Source organism: Achroia grisella, unplaced genomic scaffold (assembly GCF_030625045.1).
Source record: "Achroia grisella isolate CSIRO2021 unplaced genomic scaffold, CSIRO_AGI_Agris_v1 utg109, whole genome shotgun sequence".
In the NCBI taxonomy this organism is placed as follows: Eukaryota; Metazoa; Arthropoda; class Insecta; order Lepidoptera; family Pyralidae; genus Achroia; species Achroia grisella.
In genome coordinates this window covers 8,723,027-8,737,883 of record NW_026712573.1, presented here as the reverse complement: position 1 = coordinate 8,737,883, position 14,857 = coordinate 8,723,027, and the positions used below count along the sequence as shown (strand labels likewise).

Sequence of the window (14,857 nt, the reverse complement as noted above, 5' to 3'; positions counted from 1 at the left end):
TGTGATTTGACATTTGAGCAGTTGACATTGATAGACTCAAATTGACGTAGTTATTCATGACAGTAACATACCAATACCTACCAAGGATAAATAAAAGTTTATGCCGGAAGAAATAAACTATTAGTGAAATTAGTTTTCAATAATATGGGTATAAAATTAAAACAATATTTGTAATTACTAAATAATCAATTAGGTATATTTTGAAACTCGATTAATCATAATTTTATAGGACGAAGCGTACAAAGACGTGTAACCGGAGGAGTAGATGAATAAATAAATCTTAGAGTAAATGTTATCCAAACAATGCATTACTGCTTTTATTATCTGTGGCATAAATGACAACATATATACCGTAAGATGACATAAGTAGTCAAAATGTCATTAAATGTCATAACAAAAACACATGGTCCATGGACCACGAAGTATATACGATTAACTTTAATAATATAATGTAAATTATAATCACCTCCAAAATTGAATACCAATATATGAAAATCGCTTCCAATTTTGTTGATAACTATTTGAAGAATTCTTATATTTTTAGAATATAATGGGCAAGTCACGACATAATGAGAAAGCCCGAAAAGTTGTTAAAACCAGCATAGACAACACTGAAACTAATGAGGTGAGATTGTAATATTTCTTATAAAATTAAGGTCTTACTTATACTTAGAATCGAGATACAATTCAAGATGACGTACGACTTCAGTGTGTGAACAACTCCTAATGTTGCCGATAGACTGAAGTCGTATCCTTCAGGCAGGAGTTGGCTTTACTTTATTAGGCTTTTGGCTTTTCCTTCCGCCAGTTTAGAGAGCCGTCTGCACTAACCCCATATCCCGCCAGCCGGCCAGCTGCAGCCAACAATATTGGAACAGAAATAAACAGCAACTTAGAGAAACCAATAATCTGTTTACATTTGTTAATTTGTGACATGCTGATTTCTAGATCAAAGTTGATTTTGCCAACGATGAATATGGTGCATCAGATAAAAGTAATTTATTGGTTTTACCGTCAAAGAAAAGGAAAACCAAGGTCATACAGGAAAAAAAGGAAAAAATTAAATTACTTTCCAAGGCCCAACGAAAACAACTGGAGAAAATTGTTGATAAGAAGAAGAAAAAAGCAAATGTATGTATTTATATAGTTTTACACTACTTGATATATTAATTGCCACATTCGCGTCATATGTTCCTCAATGTAGTAAAAATGAGGAATTAGGTATTTATTGAAATTTCTTTTTTACAGCGAGCAGCTCTATTAGAGTCTCTGTTACAAGTGCAAGCATCACCAGATGAAGTCAATCAAATGACAACTATATCATCTATGCAAACCATTGGCCTCAGGCATTTATCAAAGTATAATTTAGAAGCACCTGTGGAGAAGGCAGAATTACCAGAGAATAAAAAGTTCAGTAGCATTGCAGGTAACTTGATTAATTTTAATTAATTTATTGTAGTTTACAATAAAATATACATACTGTTTAAAATTTGGTACTTACTGATACTGATTTTATTAAACATTTTTCCAAACTTATATTTATTTTTTGTTGTGAAATACCAAAAACTATGTAACATAGAGATAACACAAGCCCAAATATAATAGTTGTGTTGTGCCTGACAAAACACTTGGTTGCTTTTGGTCTTGTAGTTTATTGCTATCTGCGTGATGTCAACAAGATTATACTATTTCTACAAAATTAAGTGCAGTATCTACTTTACTTTCATTTCCGTCACTACTTAGTTGTCATTACAATGAATTGTCTAAAAGTTTCAACCTAATTGGCTTTTAGTCTTAAATTCATGATCTTAATCTTAATTAAATTAGTGATGTAATCCTCCAAATTATCAAAAATATATTTCAAAATATGAGTGAATAAAAGTCTAAAGCTGTAAATGAATTTATGTAATATAACTATGAATATTGTTAATGAATTCCAAGTTTCATTGTTTATGGTAAAATAATTCAACTTCTAATTATATTATTTTACAGGAGCAAAAAAACGGCTAAGACTTTTAAAAATGGATAATGCAGGTAAAATAAAGAGGAATAAATATGATCCAAATGTAGTAGGTCTTGAGCAGTCATCCACTGAAGAAAGTAGTTCAGAATCAGATGATGATGTATCAGATGTTGTAGAAAATGGTAATGAAGATGTGGAATTAATTAAAGTTGATACAGTAAATGATGAAAGTAGGACTGAAAATGATGTTTCTCTTATAAAAGAAGAAAATCCTAAAAACAATGATAATACAATTGTAAAAGAAACAAATAAAACTAAAAAGGTAAACAAAGATGCTCTTGATGTTAAGGAGAAAGTAAAAAAGCCACTGCTTGAGCACAAAACAGTTCACATAGAAGTGAAAAGAGATCCAAAAGTGCAAGTCGCAAGATTGAAGCTACCAATTTTGGGAGAAGAACAAAGAATTATGGAACTGGTTAATGAGAATGAATTTTTAATTGTGGCTGGTGAAACTGGTAAGTATTGATAGTAAAAAGTTAGAGTAAAAAAAAATTTGTTAAACCGTTATGGATAATGGAAATGGATATATGGATTATGACCCTTTTCATGTCTTTGTTCCAATTCACGATTAAGTCATTTATCATGTAAATTATTGACATGATGAATTGAAAGGTGTTAATTTTTTTATTATATATCTTTTGTTTTATAGGAAGCGGCAAAACAACACAGCTTCCACAATTCCTTTACGAAGCCGGTTATGCTCAGAACAAGATGATAGCAGTGACTGAACCTCGCAGAGTTGCTACAGTTGCAATGGCGGCGCGGGTCGGCCACGAGTTGGCTCTCAGCAATAAAGAAGTGTCCTACTTGATGCGATTCGAAGGAAACGTTACTAAGGACACTAAAATCAAGTTTATGACTGATGGTTAGTATAAAAAGATCTATAAAAAGAGTTTAACTATAAACTGATAATTATAATAAAATAGCAAAAGAAATTGTGTATATTTATATTTAAGTATATTTTTTTTTATACATCATTTATTTTTATTACTGGTTGTTAGAGATAGTGTGAAAAACAATTTATATACATAAGTACCAATACTACCAATAATGTTCTATAAGAAGAAATGATTTTGACTTTGAAATATCAAATTTTCAGGTGTACTTCTAAAAGAGATTCAATCAGATTTTTTATTGAGTAAGTACTCGGTAGTGATCATTGATGAGGCTCACGAGAGAAGCGTCTACACTGACATACTGCTTGGTTTACTGTCTAGAATAGTGCCGTTAAGGAGAAAGCGCGGGAACCCGCTTAGATTAATAATAATGTCGGCCACATTGAGAATAGAGGACTTCACTGAAAACACCAGGCTATTTAAGGAACCACCGCCAGTTATTAAAGTAATTGCTTATATGTAATTCTATAACAATCTATGATGTTTTTCTAGTTTTAAAATTATTTTTTAATGGGTGAGAATGGTATTTTGCATTCATCTTCGCTAATGGTATAAAGTCAAGTGAGGGGGGTGTAATTATTATTATGGTTTATTAATAATTTAATTAATATAATATTCCTATATTAATTAAATACTAAAAACACTAATGTATCAGTCAAATGCTAACTAAATATGATAATGGTCAAGAGAAACCAAATGTAATTTTGTTGCATTGTAGTATAATATGTGGGTGGGCGATAATATAGTAAGTACATATTTTATTCTACAACTTACTGAGCCGGAGTCATCATATCTGTGGTATTTGAATATCAATAGATTATTATTTTTTTGTTTGTAAATTGATTCAATTAAAAAAAAAACACTCAATTTTAAGAAAACCTAACCACAATACATTAGTTAAAACCTCACCCAAATCAATTGAATTGTTTATGAGAATTGTGCGCAAAAACGCACAGACAAAAATTTTAACAATAATCATTTTGTATTCTATTACGTTGATAAATACCTACATTGGTTTTTCTTAGTTCCTTGTACCTTGAGAGAAATTAGTTACATTTTAATAATGTGTAGTTGTAGTGATAATTAATATAAATTATTTTTATATGTAGATAGATTCAAGACAGTATCCAGTGACAATTCATTTCAACAAACACACTTACAGTGACTATTTAAAAGAGGCATATAGAAAGACAGTCAAAATACACACTAGATTGCCCGATGGAGGAATTCTTATATTTGTAACAGGTCAGCAGGAGGTATGTTCTTGTTAGTATTTTGTAGAATAGTTATCTAATTATGATGGCGTGGTTTATATTGACTACCTACTGAACTATTTACTTAACTAATTATTGTATTCAAAGCATTGCTATTCATTGTGGTGTGAAGTGTACATGTACAACGGCTAGTAATCAGCAAAATGAATGAGTAGTAATGAATTAATAATGCAGTTTTTGTGTGACCCCGATGTCAAATTTAGATACTATTATCTAAATTTGACATCGAATCTTAGGGTTAGGGTTTTAAAGCAAAACGTTTACAATTCTTTTAGTACTTATAATAATTAACACTTATAGTTGTAATAATGAATTATGTCAGCTTGACCGAATTATTTACTTGTAGCATGATTGTTATATATTCTTTGATTATTTATGTATTCATTTTCAAACATACAAATATTATAAAGTTAATTATACATTGGACCTCGCTAGGCGAACCTGTATTGCGGGAGTCCACAAAAGAATTTCCAAATAATTATTAGATATAACAAATCAGTGAGCAGAGTAGATCTGATATATTAGACGAATTAAGATATTAAAGTTTGATTTCATAAAAAAACTTTGTACCTCACCACTGTAGTGTTGTGTACGATGTGATGAGGTGTGGCTACTTAATTTATTTGTTTCCTGTAATATCTAGGCAGTTAGTATACAGGTGTAAATAATTGTACATTAGTAAGTTTATTTGATAGTGTGCTACATGGCTTATTAGTAACGTGTATAATTGGTAATAATTTGTATATTATGAAATACAATGTGTTGCAATTATGAATATACCATGTTATTTTACTTGTTTAAGTTACTGCTTATCAGATAATTAAAAACTTTTAGGTGAAGTACCTGGTACGTAAGTTAAAAGCATCATTCCCGTACCGCAAGGATGTGGACTATTCAAAGCTTATCAAAAGGACTAAGGCCGTCAGCGAAACGGAGGCTACGCTAGATTCTGAGGCTGATGATATTGAGTCGGATGATGATGAGGTATGATAATCTAATTCATTCTATTATTCTAAGATCTTTGTTTAATGTTAAAGTAAAAATCTTTATAATCTCCAAGCTGTAATAAGAGGCGACTGTGAGAAGTACAGCTCGAAACAAAATTGATAAACTTGCCTACATAGTAGTAGTAAAAGTTGTAGTGTGATAACATATTTCGGGGGAATAATTATTATTGTGATTGCTTTATTTAGGTGGAGAAAGAAATGAAACGCGCTAGAAAAGCAAGAAGAAAAGCTAAGCAGAAAGTAAAAACACTTCCAAAAATTAATTTGGATGACTATGACATGCCTGATGACGATGGACAAGCAGATCTAGTTGACGATGAAGATGAAAGTGAAGGACATTTAAGTGATTCTGGTATATTATAGATTTTATTATTAAAAATTCGTAAAAGTTATTATAAGAAACTTTAGTTTGAATTATTATTACGTCCTACTAGAGAAATCGTTATTTAATCGTTATCGAAGAATAATCGTTTATTTCAATAACTTTTTTTATTTTTTTTATTCTTCAGCACATGTCGCTTCACAGTTTTCTTGCAATGCTGTATGGTTACATTAATTCAGTGAAATTACAGGTTACTAGTTACAAATGCGCATGCATATGCATTTAAACAGTGTGCCATACACCACATTAGGTAGACTGCAGTGACTGTTTACCGAGTCTCATTATATGCTTGATTGTTATAATTGAAAATAAAATCTTTATATATTTTAGATGGAGAAGAAGATACACTTACACCAACAATAAAATCATGCCGACAACCTCTATGGGTTCTACCTTTATACTCTATGCTCAATTCAGCTAAGCAAGCTAGAGTTTTTGCTTCACCTCCAGTTGGAGCCAGGTTGTGTGTAGTCAGTACGGACGTAGCTGAAACATCGCTGACTATACCTGCTATTAGATATGTTGTGGACAGTGGCAAGAAGAAAATGCGGTAAGTAATAGCTTTTTGTACTACTAATGCGACAACAAATTAATTGGATTATAAATAGCAAATGAGTAGACAATGTTGGGATTCCTAAATTCGAACATTGTTTATACTCGAATTTGTCAGCTTTTTACGTCGATGAAAATGCCTTCTGAAGTGGGGGCAGTAGAAACTACTTTCTTTTTAAAATGGCTAAAATAGATATAAGTTTTTTCAGAACATTACATACATATATAAACTATTCCCAAGTAGATATTTAATACTGGAATTTACCACTGAAATTACTTTCTGAAGTGGAACGTGGAGAATTTTGAACTTGCAAAGATGGCTAATTCTATATATATATATAAGATTTTCTGAATCGTGCATTGCAAAAAATTGTTTCGTTCATCATCATCATTAAGGTTTTAGGCTAGTGTCAGGTTCTAAGACCTGCGATCTGCATAGATCTATTGTGCTCACCCTTAAAAATCATTGCAATTTGTTTCGTTATAAGTGTATACGACCACGTGACGGGCGCGAGTGCGTGGCGCGTGGTGTGGACGTCGCAGGCGAGCGCGGGGCAGCGAGCGGGGCGCGCGGGGCGGGTGGGCGCGGGCCACGCCTACCGCCTCTACAGCAGCGCCGTCTACCAGCACGACTGTCCCCCCCACCACCCGCCAGACTTATGTCGCCGCCCGGTCGACGACCTCGTGCTCGCCATGAAGTGTATGGGCATAGATAAGGTAGATCGGGGTTACTTTACATTTTAAGTAGATGAATGTTACATATTTATCCGTAGCTTTTGAAATAGAGAAACTTGTGCCATTATGATGTCCAAGTAGCCAATTCCATTAAATGTTTGGGGATAAAAATGAAGATTTTTTTTAATTAAGTATAAAATGAACTTTGGACTTAACTCATGGGACTGCTGGGTTACTTATAAGAATTCATTAATAGTTTTTCAATGTCAATAATAGCGTTTACAGCTAGTTTATCTTGATAATCAAATACTTAATTATGTTTCTGCAGGTGGTAAATTTCCCATTTCCGACTGCGCCAGACAGATTGCAACTCCGTTTAGCAGAAAAACGTCTTGAAACACTGGGAATATTAGAAAAACTCGAAGTAAAGAAGAAAAGAATAGATGACGATGATGTAAGTACTTAATTGTCCACTTATTCTGACATACCACATCAGGGTGACCAGGGCAATAACCGTTGCAGTTAATTCCTAATGAATTTGTCACGCCGGGTTAACTGACTTGATTTCATGGTCAGGCTATCCTGCATCTTTGCACTTGTGTCCCTCCAGCGTATAGTGTTAACGGCGGCAGAGGTAACATTTCAATCCTAATAAAAAATATTCCTGGTTATAGCCCATGTTTACCACTTATTATTACTTTACTGTTACGTTACTTTTTCATGCAAATACTAATTTTGATGTAACTTTATAGTAATATAACTTATACATCAGAATAACACATAGGCACACACATATAAATTTTACGCAGGTGAAACCGCGGGCTAAGCTAGTATATATTAAAAGCAAATAATTATAGAGGGTATAGTATATATTAAAAAAAATAACTACATCCACATGTTGACAATTGGCTCTATGTTTTAAATAATTTACAAGTAGGCTCAGAACCTAATTACCTTTTTTATGGCAGATATTTTGTTACAGATATTAAAAGTGACGCCATTAGGTAAAGCAGTCTCGGCATTCCCGTTGCTGCCCCGGTATGGAAAAATGCTAGCACTCAGTCATCAACAGAATCTCTTATGTTATACTATCGCCCTGGTATCGGCTCTTACAGTACCTGAGGTAAATTTGGATTTTTTTTTATTTGATATCGATGTTTCGCAACCGAAAAGTCAGATATAGGCATAAGCTTTTTTAGTGCCGGCCAGATTAGAACTCGCGACTTCTTTAGTGTAAGTTAGGGTAGTAAATCACAAGGCCACGACGGACTTTCCTCTGTATAATAACTATAGATAAAGTAAAATATATGTCAGGAGCAGTTTTTTTTAAAATAACTAGCCCAGGCGGATGTATATTTCGCCATTACAAAGAAGCTGGTTATTCTGGTTTAAACCAATTTTATTTCTTTATGGTTGTTTATTTTTTTAGGTAATGAGTGGAAAACCAGACAACTGGCCTGCAACCGGACATACTCTCTTGTTAGGCGATCCCGGGGTACTGTTGCGGGCTATAGGCGCTGCCGAGTATGCATACGTCCAAGGCGAAGAAGAGTTATTCTGCGCTAAATATGGAATCAGAGAAAAGGTATGAATATTAGTAGTTGACAAGATAAAAACAAGTTTTAGTGCATTCTCTAGTTCACTAGTGCAGTTTCTAGTTCGTTTGTTCTGTACTCAACACGGAGTGCTTTCATGTTCCATCAGAAGTTTTATTTGCTATTTTCACTTTTAATTACTTATGTAACCAGTTTTCCCTCTACAAAACTATTAATATAATTCTAATGGTGTCAAAATTAGTATTAAGTCAATACATATATGTATATACTCATATTATAAAGAGGTAATGTTTTTGAGTAATTTCCGGAACTACTTTAAAATTTGAAAATTCCTTTTTTTTTTCGATAGCCCAGTTATCGAGAAAACCTATAGACTGTGTAACATTACACTACAACCAATAGTACGTTTTTGCAACATTTTTCAATGTAGCTTGAAATTGAAAAATGTTGCAAAAACGGCAAACGGGTTACGCAGAAGTTGGGAGATTTAGCCAATAAAAACGAAACGTAAAACATGTAGTTGAATAAACTTTTGAAAGACAATTAAAAAATCTCGTTATTGTAATTTCCAGGCTATCAAAGAAATCCGCAAGTTAAGGAAACAACTTACATCGGAGATCAATCTCAGTGTCGCCGGTGTTGATGTTGTAGCAGATCCTGATATGAAACCTCCGAATGATAATCAAGCCAGGCTACTACGGCAGTTGGTACTTAGCGGACTTGGTGATCAAGTCGGCAGGAAAATTGGACTGGATGAGGTCAAAGAAGGTAAGGAATAATTGATAATATGGTGCTGAATATGTTGATGGTTACTGGAAGAAGTTTTTGTAAATCATTCAGACTTTTGGATATCACTGTCTTTTTAATTTAACTTAAGAAGCATGTTTTCTATACATAAAGGTATAATAAAAATAATTTTATATTTATTACGCGATGGCGAAATATGTGCATATGTAATAAAACCACATAACCCATTTTTGGTCGAAATCAGTACCTGTCGAAATAATTAAGAATATAATAGATCATTTATTCAAATAAACTTAATTTAAGCACTTTTGAATAGTCACAACAATTTTTGTTTAATCTACCGCTCATTCGGCAAGCTGTCTCATCACAAGAAGAACGAGAAAGAAACTTGTGTGTTGCTCTTTTAAATAATCCTTGGTAAATCGTTCATATTTATAATCATTACATAGTACATTACTTGTTACTGAATATAAGGTTACAGTTTATATGCGCTCGGTTTGAAAACTTCGACTTGAGCTTCTTACACCGTGTTTTATTTAGTCGTAATCCATTATATTGATAGTAGTATATGTTAATATGTACTCAATTACACTGTCACTTTTACGATGAAATTGTTACTTAAAAATGGCTTCTTTAAGCATTTTTAAGCTCCATAAAATAATATAATTATATGAAATTAATACTTCATAGGGGAAGATAAACGCAAATTCAAATATGCGTACCATTGTGGCGAGCTCGATGAACCAGTGCATCTACATTCTGAATCCATACTCCGCAAAACGATACCTGAATGGGTAGTCTACCAAGAGCTGTATGAAACCGGTGCTGAAGAACGACGGAAAATGGTGATGAGGAACGTGACAGCCATAGAACCTGAGTGGTTGCCTGTTTATGTACCATACTTGTGTAATTTGGGTATGTAGACAAGTATATTGTGCAATTTTCAGCATAGAATAGTACCTTGTTTTCTGGAGATGTTAAAAAAATATAGTTACTGTTGCTTTTAAAGTACGCAACATTTTAACGGCAAGTGTTGCTTATTATAAATATAGTCCAGACATATATCTATATTGTAAATAAAATAATAAAATAAATGCGAAAGTAAGTGTTTGCAACGATTTCAAGCTTTAACGGCTTCATCACTATGATATGTAATGTAACACATATATAATGTAGGTTGTAGTATTTAGAACCTTTTAATATACAACTATGAAACGTGTTTAGAATGATATTTAGTTGTATACTTTATTTTGTACCATTATCTTATGTTGTAAGATTTCCGTAATGTATCTAATATATGGTATGGTAAGCCTATGTACTCGAACAACACTATAAACATCGTGTTACCTCTCATGCGTCTACGAAATCATGACTCCGTGCCTTTGTAATCTCACTGCCAACTTCCGCGCCAATGAGGTTTGATTTGTAGTAAGTATTTTATATGACTCTTTTTGGCAGATGAAATAGGTGAGATAGAGGTACCCAGACAGGCAATTTTGTACAACTACTACTCTACATACCTACCTCGGTACTTCGCGGCTACCTCTGTAATTTCGCAATGTTCCACGGTACTCTCGTTTAATGGCGGAGTCACAATTTCCTTCTAAACAGTTAATTTCGTTTGTTGTGAGATATGTACTAAAAATATATATAATAGTATATTTTCTATTGCAGGCGAACCTTTAGCAGACCCAGAGCCAAGATATGATGAGAAGTCGGGGCGGGTAAAATGTCACTTTAAAGGAACATTCGGTAAAGTCGGATGGGAGTTGCCCACTGTTGAGATTGATTATCCAGAAAAAATTGAAAGTTATAGGTAAGCTTATTTTATAATATTCATTTTAGTTGACACTTTTATATCCATTCATAATGGAAATATTATAATTTGTATAATGCATGCCTATACTTAGGCATAACAATTCCATCATATAAGCAGTCCAAGTCTAATTATATGTTGTGGAACAATAAATAGACGTACGATAATGATATATACACATAAAATATGTTTATATAATAGATATTAATATTCGGCTCCAGAACTTGACAACTTTAAAAAGTCAGTACAATACACGAATAATTAAAAACTATCAAATCCCGCAGACGTCGTCTTGCATGGATGAGCAACACTATATACCGTATCGAATTGTACATATTTTTGAAATATTGAAATTTATACATGCAATTGAAACTAAATAGGTTCATCAGTTTTGAATGATTTAGGTGACAAACACAAGCGTAGCAGAAGTATAATACCTTCTTCTGCACTTGTGTTAGGTTCACAATGGAATAAAATTTTCAATGTAGTCACTACAACAAAGTAGTACATTGTTTGTTTTCTGTTCCGTTTGAAAAGAGGCCTTTTGATCTTTTAGTTAAATAAAACAAACCAGCTTTTATAAAATATAATAATGTGTCTTAACACGCTTTTTAGATAATGCGTAATATAGTCGCAGGCAATAATATACTGCACACTATATAGAGAACAATATAGTAGTATATTTAGATGTTTTTTCTTTATTGGAAGTAGCAGCAGACAGGTGTGCTAGTAACAAATTGTTATTTGTCATAACTCATGTATATAATGTAAATATTAATGATTTTTGTAGATGGTTCGCACGATTCCTGTTAGAAGGAGTTGTGTTTCCAAAACTACGTAAATATACGGGATCGTTACTCTCTCCGCCGTCCACAATGGTAAAGAGCTGGGCCAAATTACAGCCCAGAACTGAAATACTATTGAAAGCGTTAATTATGAAGAGGATTGGAAATAGGGACGCGTTGGTAGCAATGTGGAAGGAGCAATCGACTTGTAAGTACTACAATATAAATAGAAATATACAATTAATTTGTTTTTTTTCGAAATACTCTAATGCAGTTGGCATTTATACCTTCACCGGACGATACGAAGCGAGTGCAGATGGCACTCCAAAGCAGCAGAAGGACTTATGAATATTCCTTAAGAGCAATTTAGAATACACTTAGATTGTGGAATGAACTTCCTGCTGAGGTTTTCTCACGAGACTAATGGGGTTTTTCTTAATATTCCTTAAGCCCATAGTTAACCATTTACTATCAGATGGGCCGTATGCTTGTTTCTTTTTTTCTTTTATAGTAATCCACCATAGTAGATAAAAGAAAAAAAGAATTCTGAACTGAATTATTATTTGCTATCTATAATATATCATCACGCCAAGTTTGTTACGTAGTAGGCAGACAGCACGTGTCAATTCAGAGGGTGTTGACACGCGTTTCATGTTTTTATGATACATTTACGAATATGTGCGCCATTCAAAAATCAATAGTTGATAATTGACGCCAGTCATTGTTGACTTAGTAACATTTTATTTATAAACGTGATGGTTGTTGAAAAATTGTGTAAATTGAATAATTATTTGAACAGCTGCATTAATTTCATCCGACTGCGATAATCGCATGAAATTTATTTAGCAACGGAATATTTTCAGTTTTTAATAGTTATTTTATGTTATAATAAAGTCGACTTAGTTATTGAAAATATAGCCCTGACAGATTAAGGATATAAGATTTTATCGTTTCCGTACCGATTCAGAAATTCAAATAGTACAGAATACTGATTTTTGGTGACTCTAATCTAAAGAATTGCGATTTTAGTTCCAATTTAGAAATGGAATAATTTTAATGTTACTACATTGACCTCTATATCTATAGTATTAAAGCACTTAATATGTACAAAGAAATCTTGTTTTAGAAAATTATTAGCGTATCCGATACATTTTTCTATGCTATGTTACGTAATTGATATCAATGTTATTGTTACAGATCTACTAGACGAGTATTTGAAATGGCTACCGGAATCGGCACAAAATGAGGCAACGATGCATTGGCCCCCATTGTGATTATAAATGAATTATGAATTTGTAAATATTGTAAATAAAGTTCTAAATAATTGTATGTCGTCACTTTTATTTATTAGTTACTACATTTGAAATTGCAAAAGTTATTTAAGTATTTTTCTGTATGTTATGATATTATGGATAATCTACTTGATAAACAGATTTGGATAACTAGAAATTTGATGTTACAGATACTTGCAATACACATCCGTAATATACGTAGGTAAATTATTCTAAAACCTAACATTCAACTACTTTATTATCTTAAAATTTTTTGGTATGCATTCACAACAATATTAGAATTTTACATTGTTAATTAACCATTTAGATAAAAAATATGTTATACTACATTAAATTAGGTTTAATACCCTTTCAAAAGATATATTAATGGTCTATGGTCGGGACTCCCTAAAAATTGTTTTTAACCCGTAGGTTATCAACTTAAAGCTTTTGTTTTAGTTTAGTAATATACCTAATAATAAGCAATTATGTTTTTTACGTCATAACAATCAAGTGCCATATTTAGTAGATAAACTTTCAAATTATGAAAGGTTTTCGTCTTATAACTTGGAAATTATATATTTGTTAACAGATTTTTCGTTTTAGAAATATTCTGGATAGAATAGAAATAATATTTATACAACTTAAATTAAATTTAAACACTTTGTGTTTTAATCTACCACATATTCAGAAATCAGTCTCAGCATAAGTAAAGCGATCAGCAAAATTGGCGAGTGCTCTAATAAACAAATATTGTAACTTTATATTTTTACGTCGATATTTATTTATTTACACATAAAACATACTATTATTATAAGCATTTATTTAGCAAAGTGCAATCGCTACAAAACTGAATTGATAACCAACACTATGGATGCTTATAAGCTAAATTATTATTATTATATATATTATGTATGCTAGATAATGCTAGACAATAAAAAGTATTTTAAATCCTAACATAAGCACCATAAAATAAGTAAAACTTGATTTGAAATGTGCTTTAAATATCAATACTTTAAAATACCGAATCGAAAATTCCATTTGTATCCTCAGTAAAGTAGGTGCGCAATAAATATATTACTACTACTAGGTGTACCCGCGACTTCGTCCGCGTGGAATTTAACAAAATAATTAATTAGATAATTTTTCTAAAATAAAAGTAGCCTAAGTTACTCCTTATTACATCAGCTACATGCCAAAAAAAGTCCCGTCAAAATCGGTCCAGCCATTTCAGAGATTAGCCGGAACAAATAGACAGACGGACAGACAAAAATTGTAAAAACAATCTTTTGGTGTGTACTGTAATTATATTCATAAGCATGTAGTAAAAAACGGTAATTTCAATATTACAAACAGACACTCCAGTTTTATTTATATGTATAGATGTATATATAATTGTTTTTATATTCCTTAGTCACTATTTCCTGAGTATAAAAAAAACCTATTCCTTAATTTAAATATTAGGAACAAATATTTAAGATGTAGCTGTTTAGTTAATGTCTTTGTCTGACACCAAATATTTTTTTTTGGCGGGAAAATGGATCGTCATTGATTCCTCTCTGAATACTCATTGAATAGTGAATGGTACTATGTAATATTATGTTATCTGTGATGGTACTAAGAAAAGGTAGTTATTATTTACGTAGTTAGTGGTGTGGTTATTCCTTGGGTGTGGTCAATGAAGATATCTACGGATTATACCTAATGGACGTATATGTCATATGTTTTAGAAGGGTGAGTATTATTCTGGTCTTAGTTTGGCGCAATATACTAATGACATTAGTTGGTATACATAATTGAACTTTAACAAACTATAAATAATTTAAAACTTAATGATCTGTTGAAATTTATTTTACTTAGATAAATAACCTCA

General features: G+C 32.1%; 1 protein-coding gene across 1 annotated transcript; it reads left to right on the top strand.

Annotated features, from left to right (window-relative positions):
* The first annotated feature begins 412 nt into the window (after nucleotides 1–412).
* Nucleotides 413–13,003, top strand: LOC131844905 (probable ATP-dependent RNA helicase kurz). The gene is made up of 19 exons (XM_059193895.1): nucleotides 413–625; nucleotides 949–1,131; nucleotides 1,249–1,426; nucleotides 1,993–2,478; nucleotides 2,673–2,888; nucleotides 3,123–3,364; nucleotides 4,029–4,175; nucleotides 5,028–5,177; nucleotides 5,387–5,552; nucleotides 5,913–6,132; nucleotides 6,623–6,851; nucleotides 7,138–7,263; nucleotides 7,792–7,932; nucleotides 8,239–8,394; nucleotides 8,938–9,133; nucleotides 9,803–10,027; nucleotides 10,787–10,928; nucleotides 11,719–11,921; nucleotides 12,911–13,003. Exons 1-19 carry the CDS (start codon nucleotides 551–553, stop codon nucleotides 12,985–12,987), a joined length of 3,558 nt encoding a protein of 1,185 aa, XP_059049878.1. The 5' UTR covers nucleotides 413–550; the 3' UTR covers nucleotides 12,988–13,003.
* The last annotated feature ends 1,854 nt before the right edge of the window (nucleotides 13,004–14,857 follow it).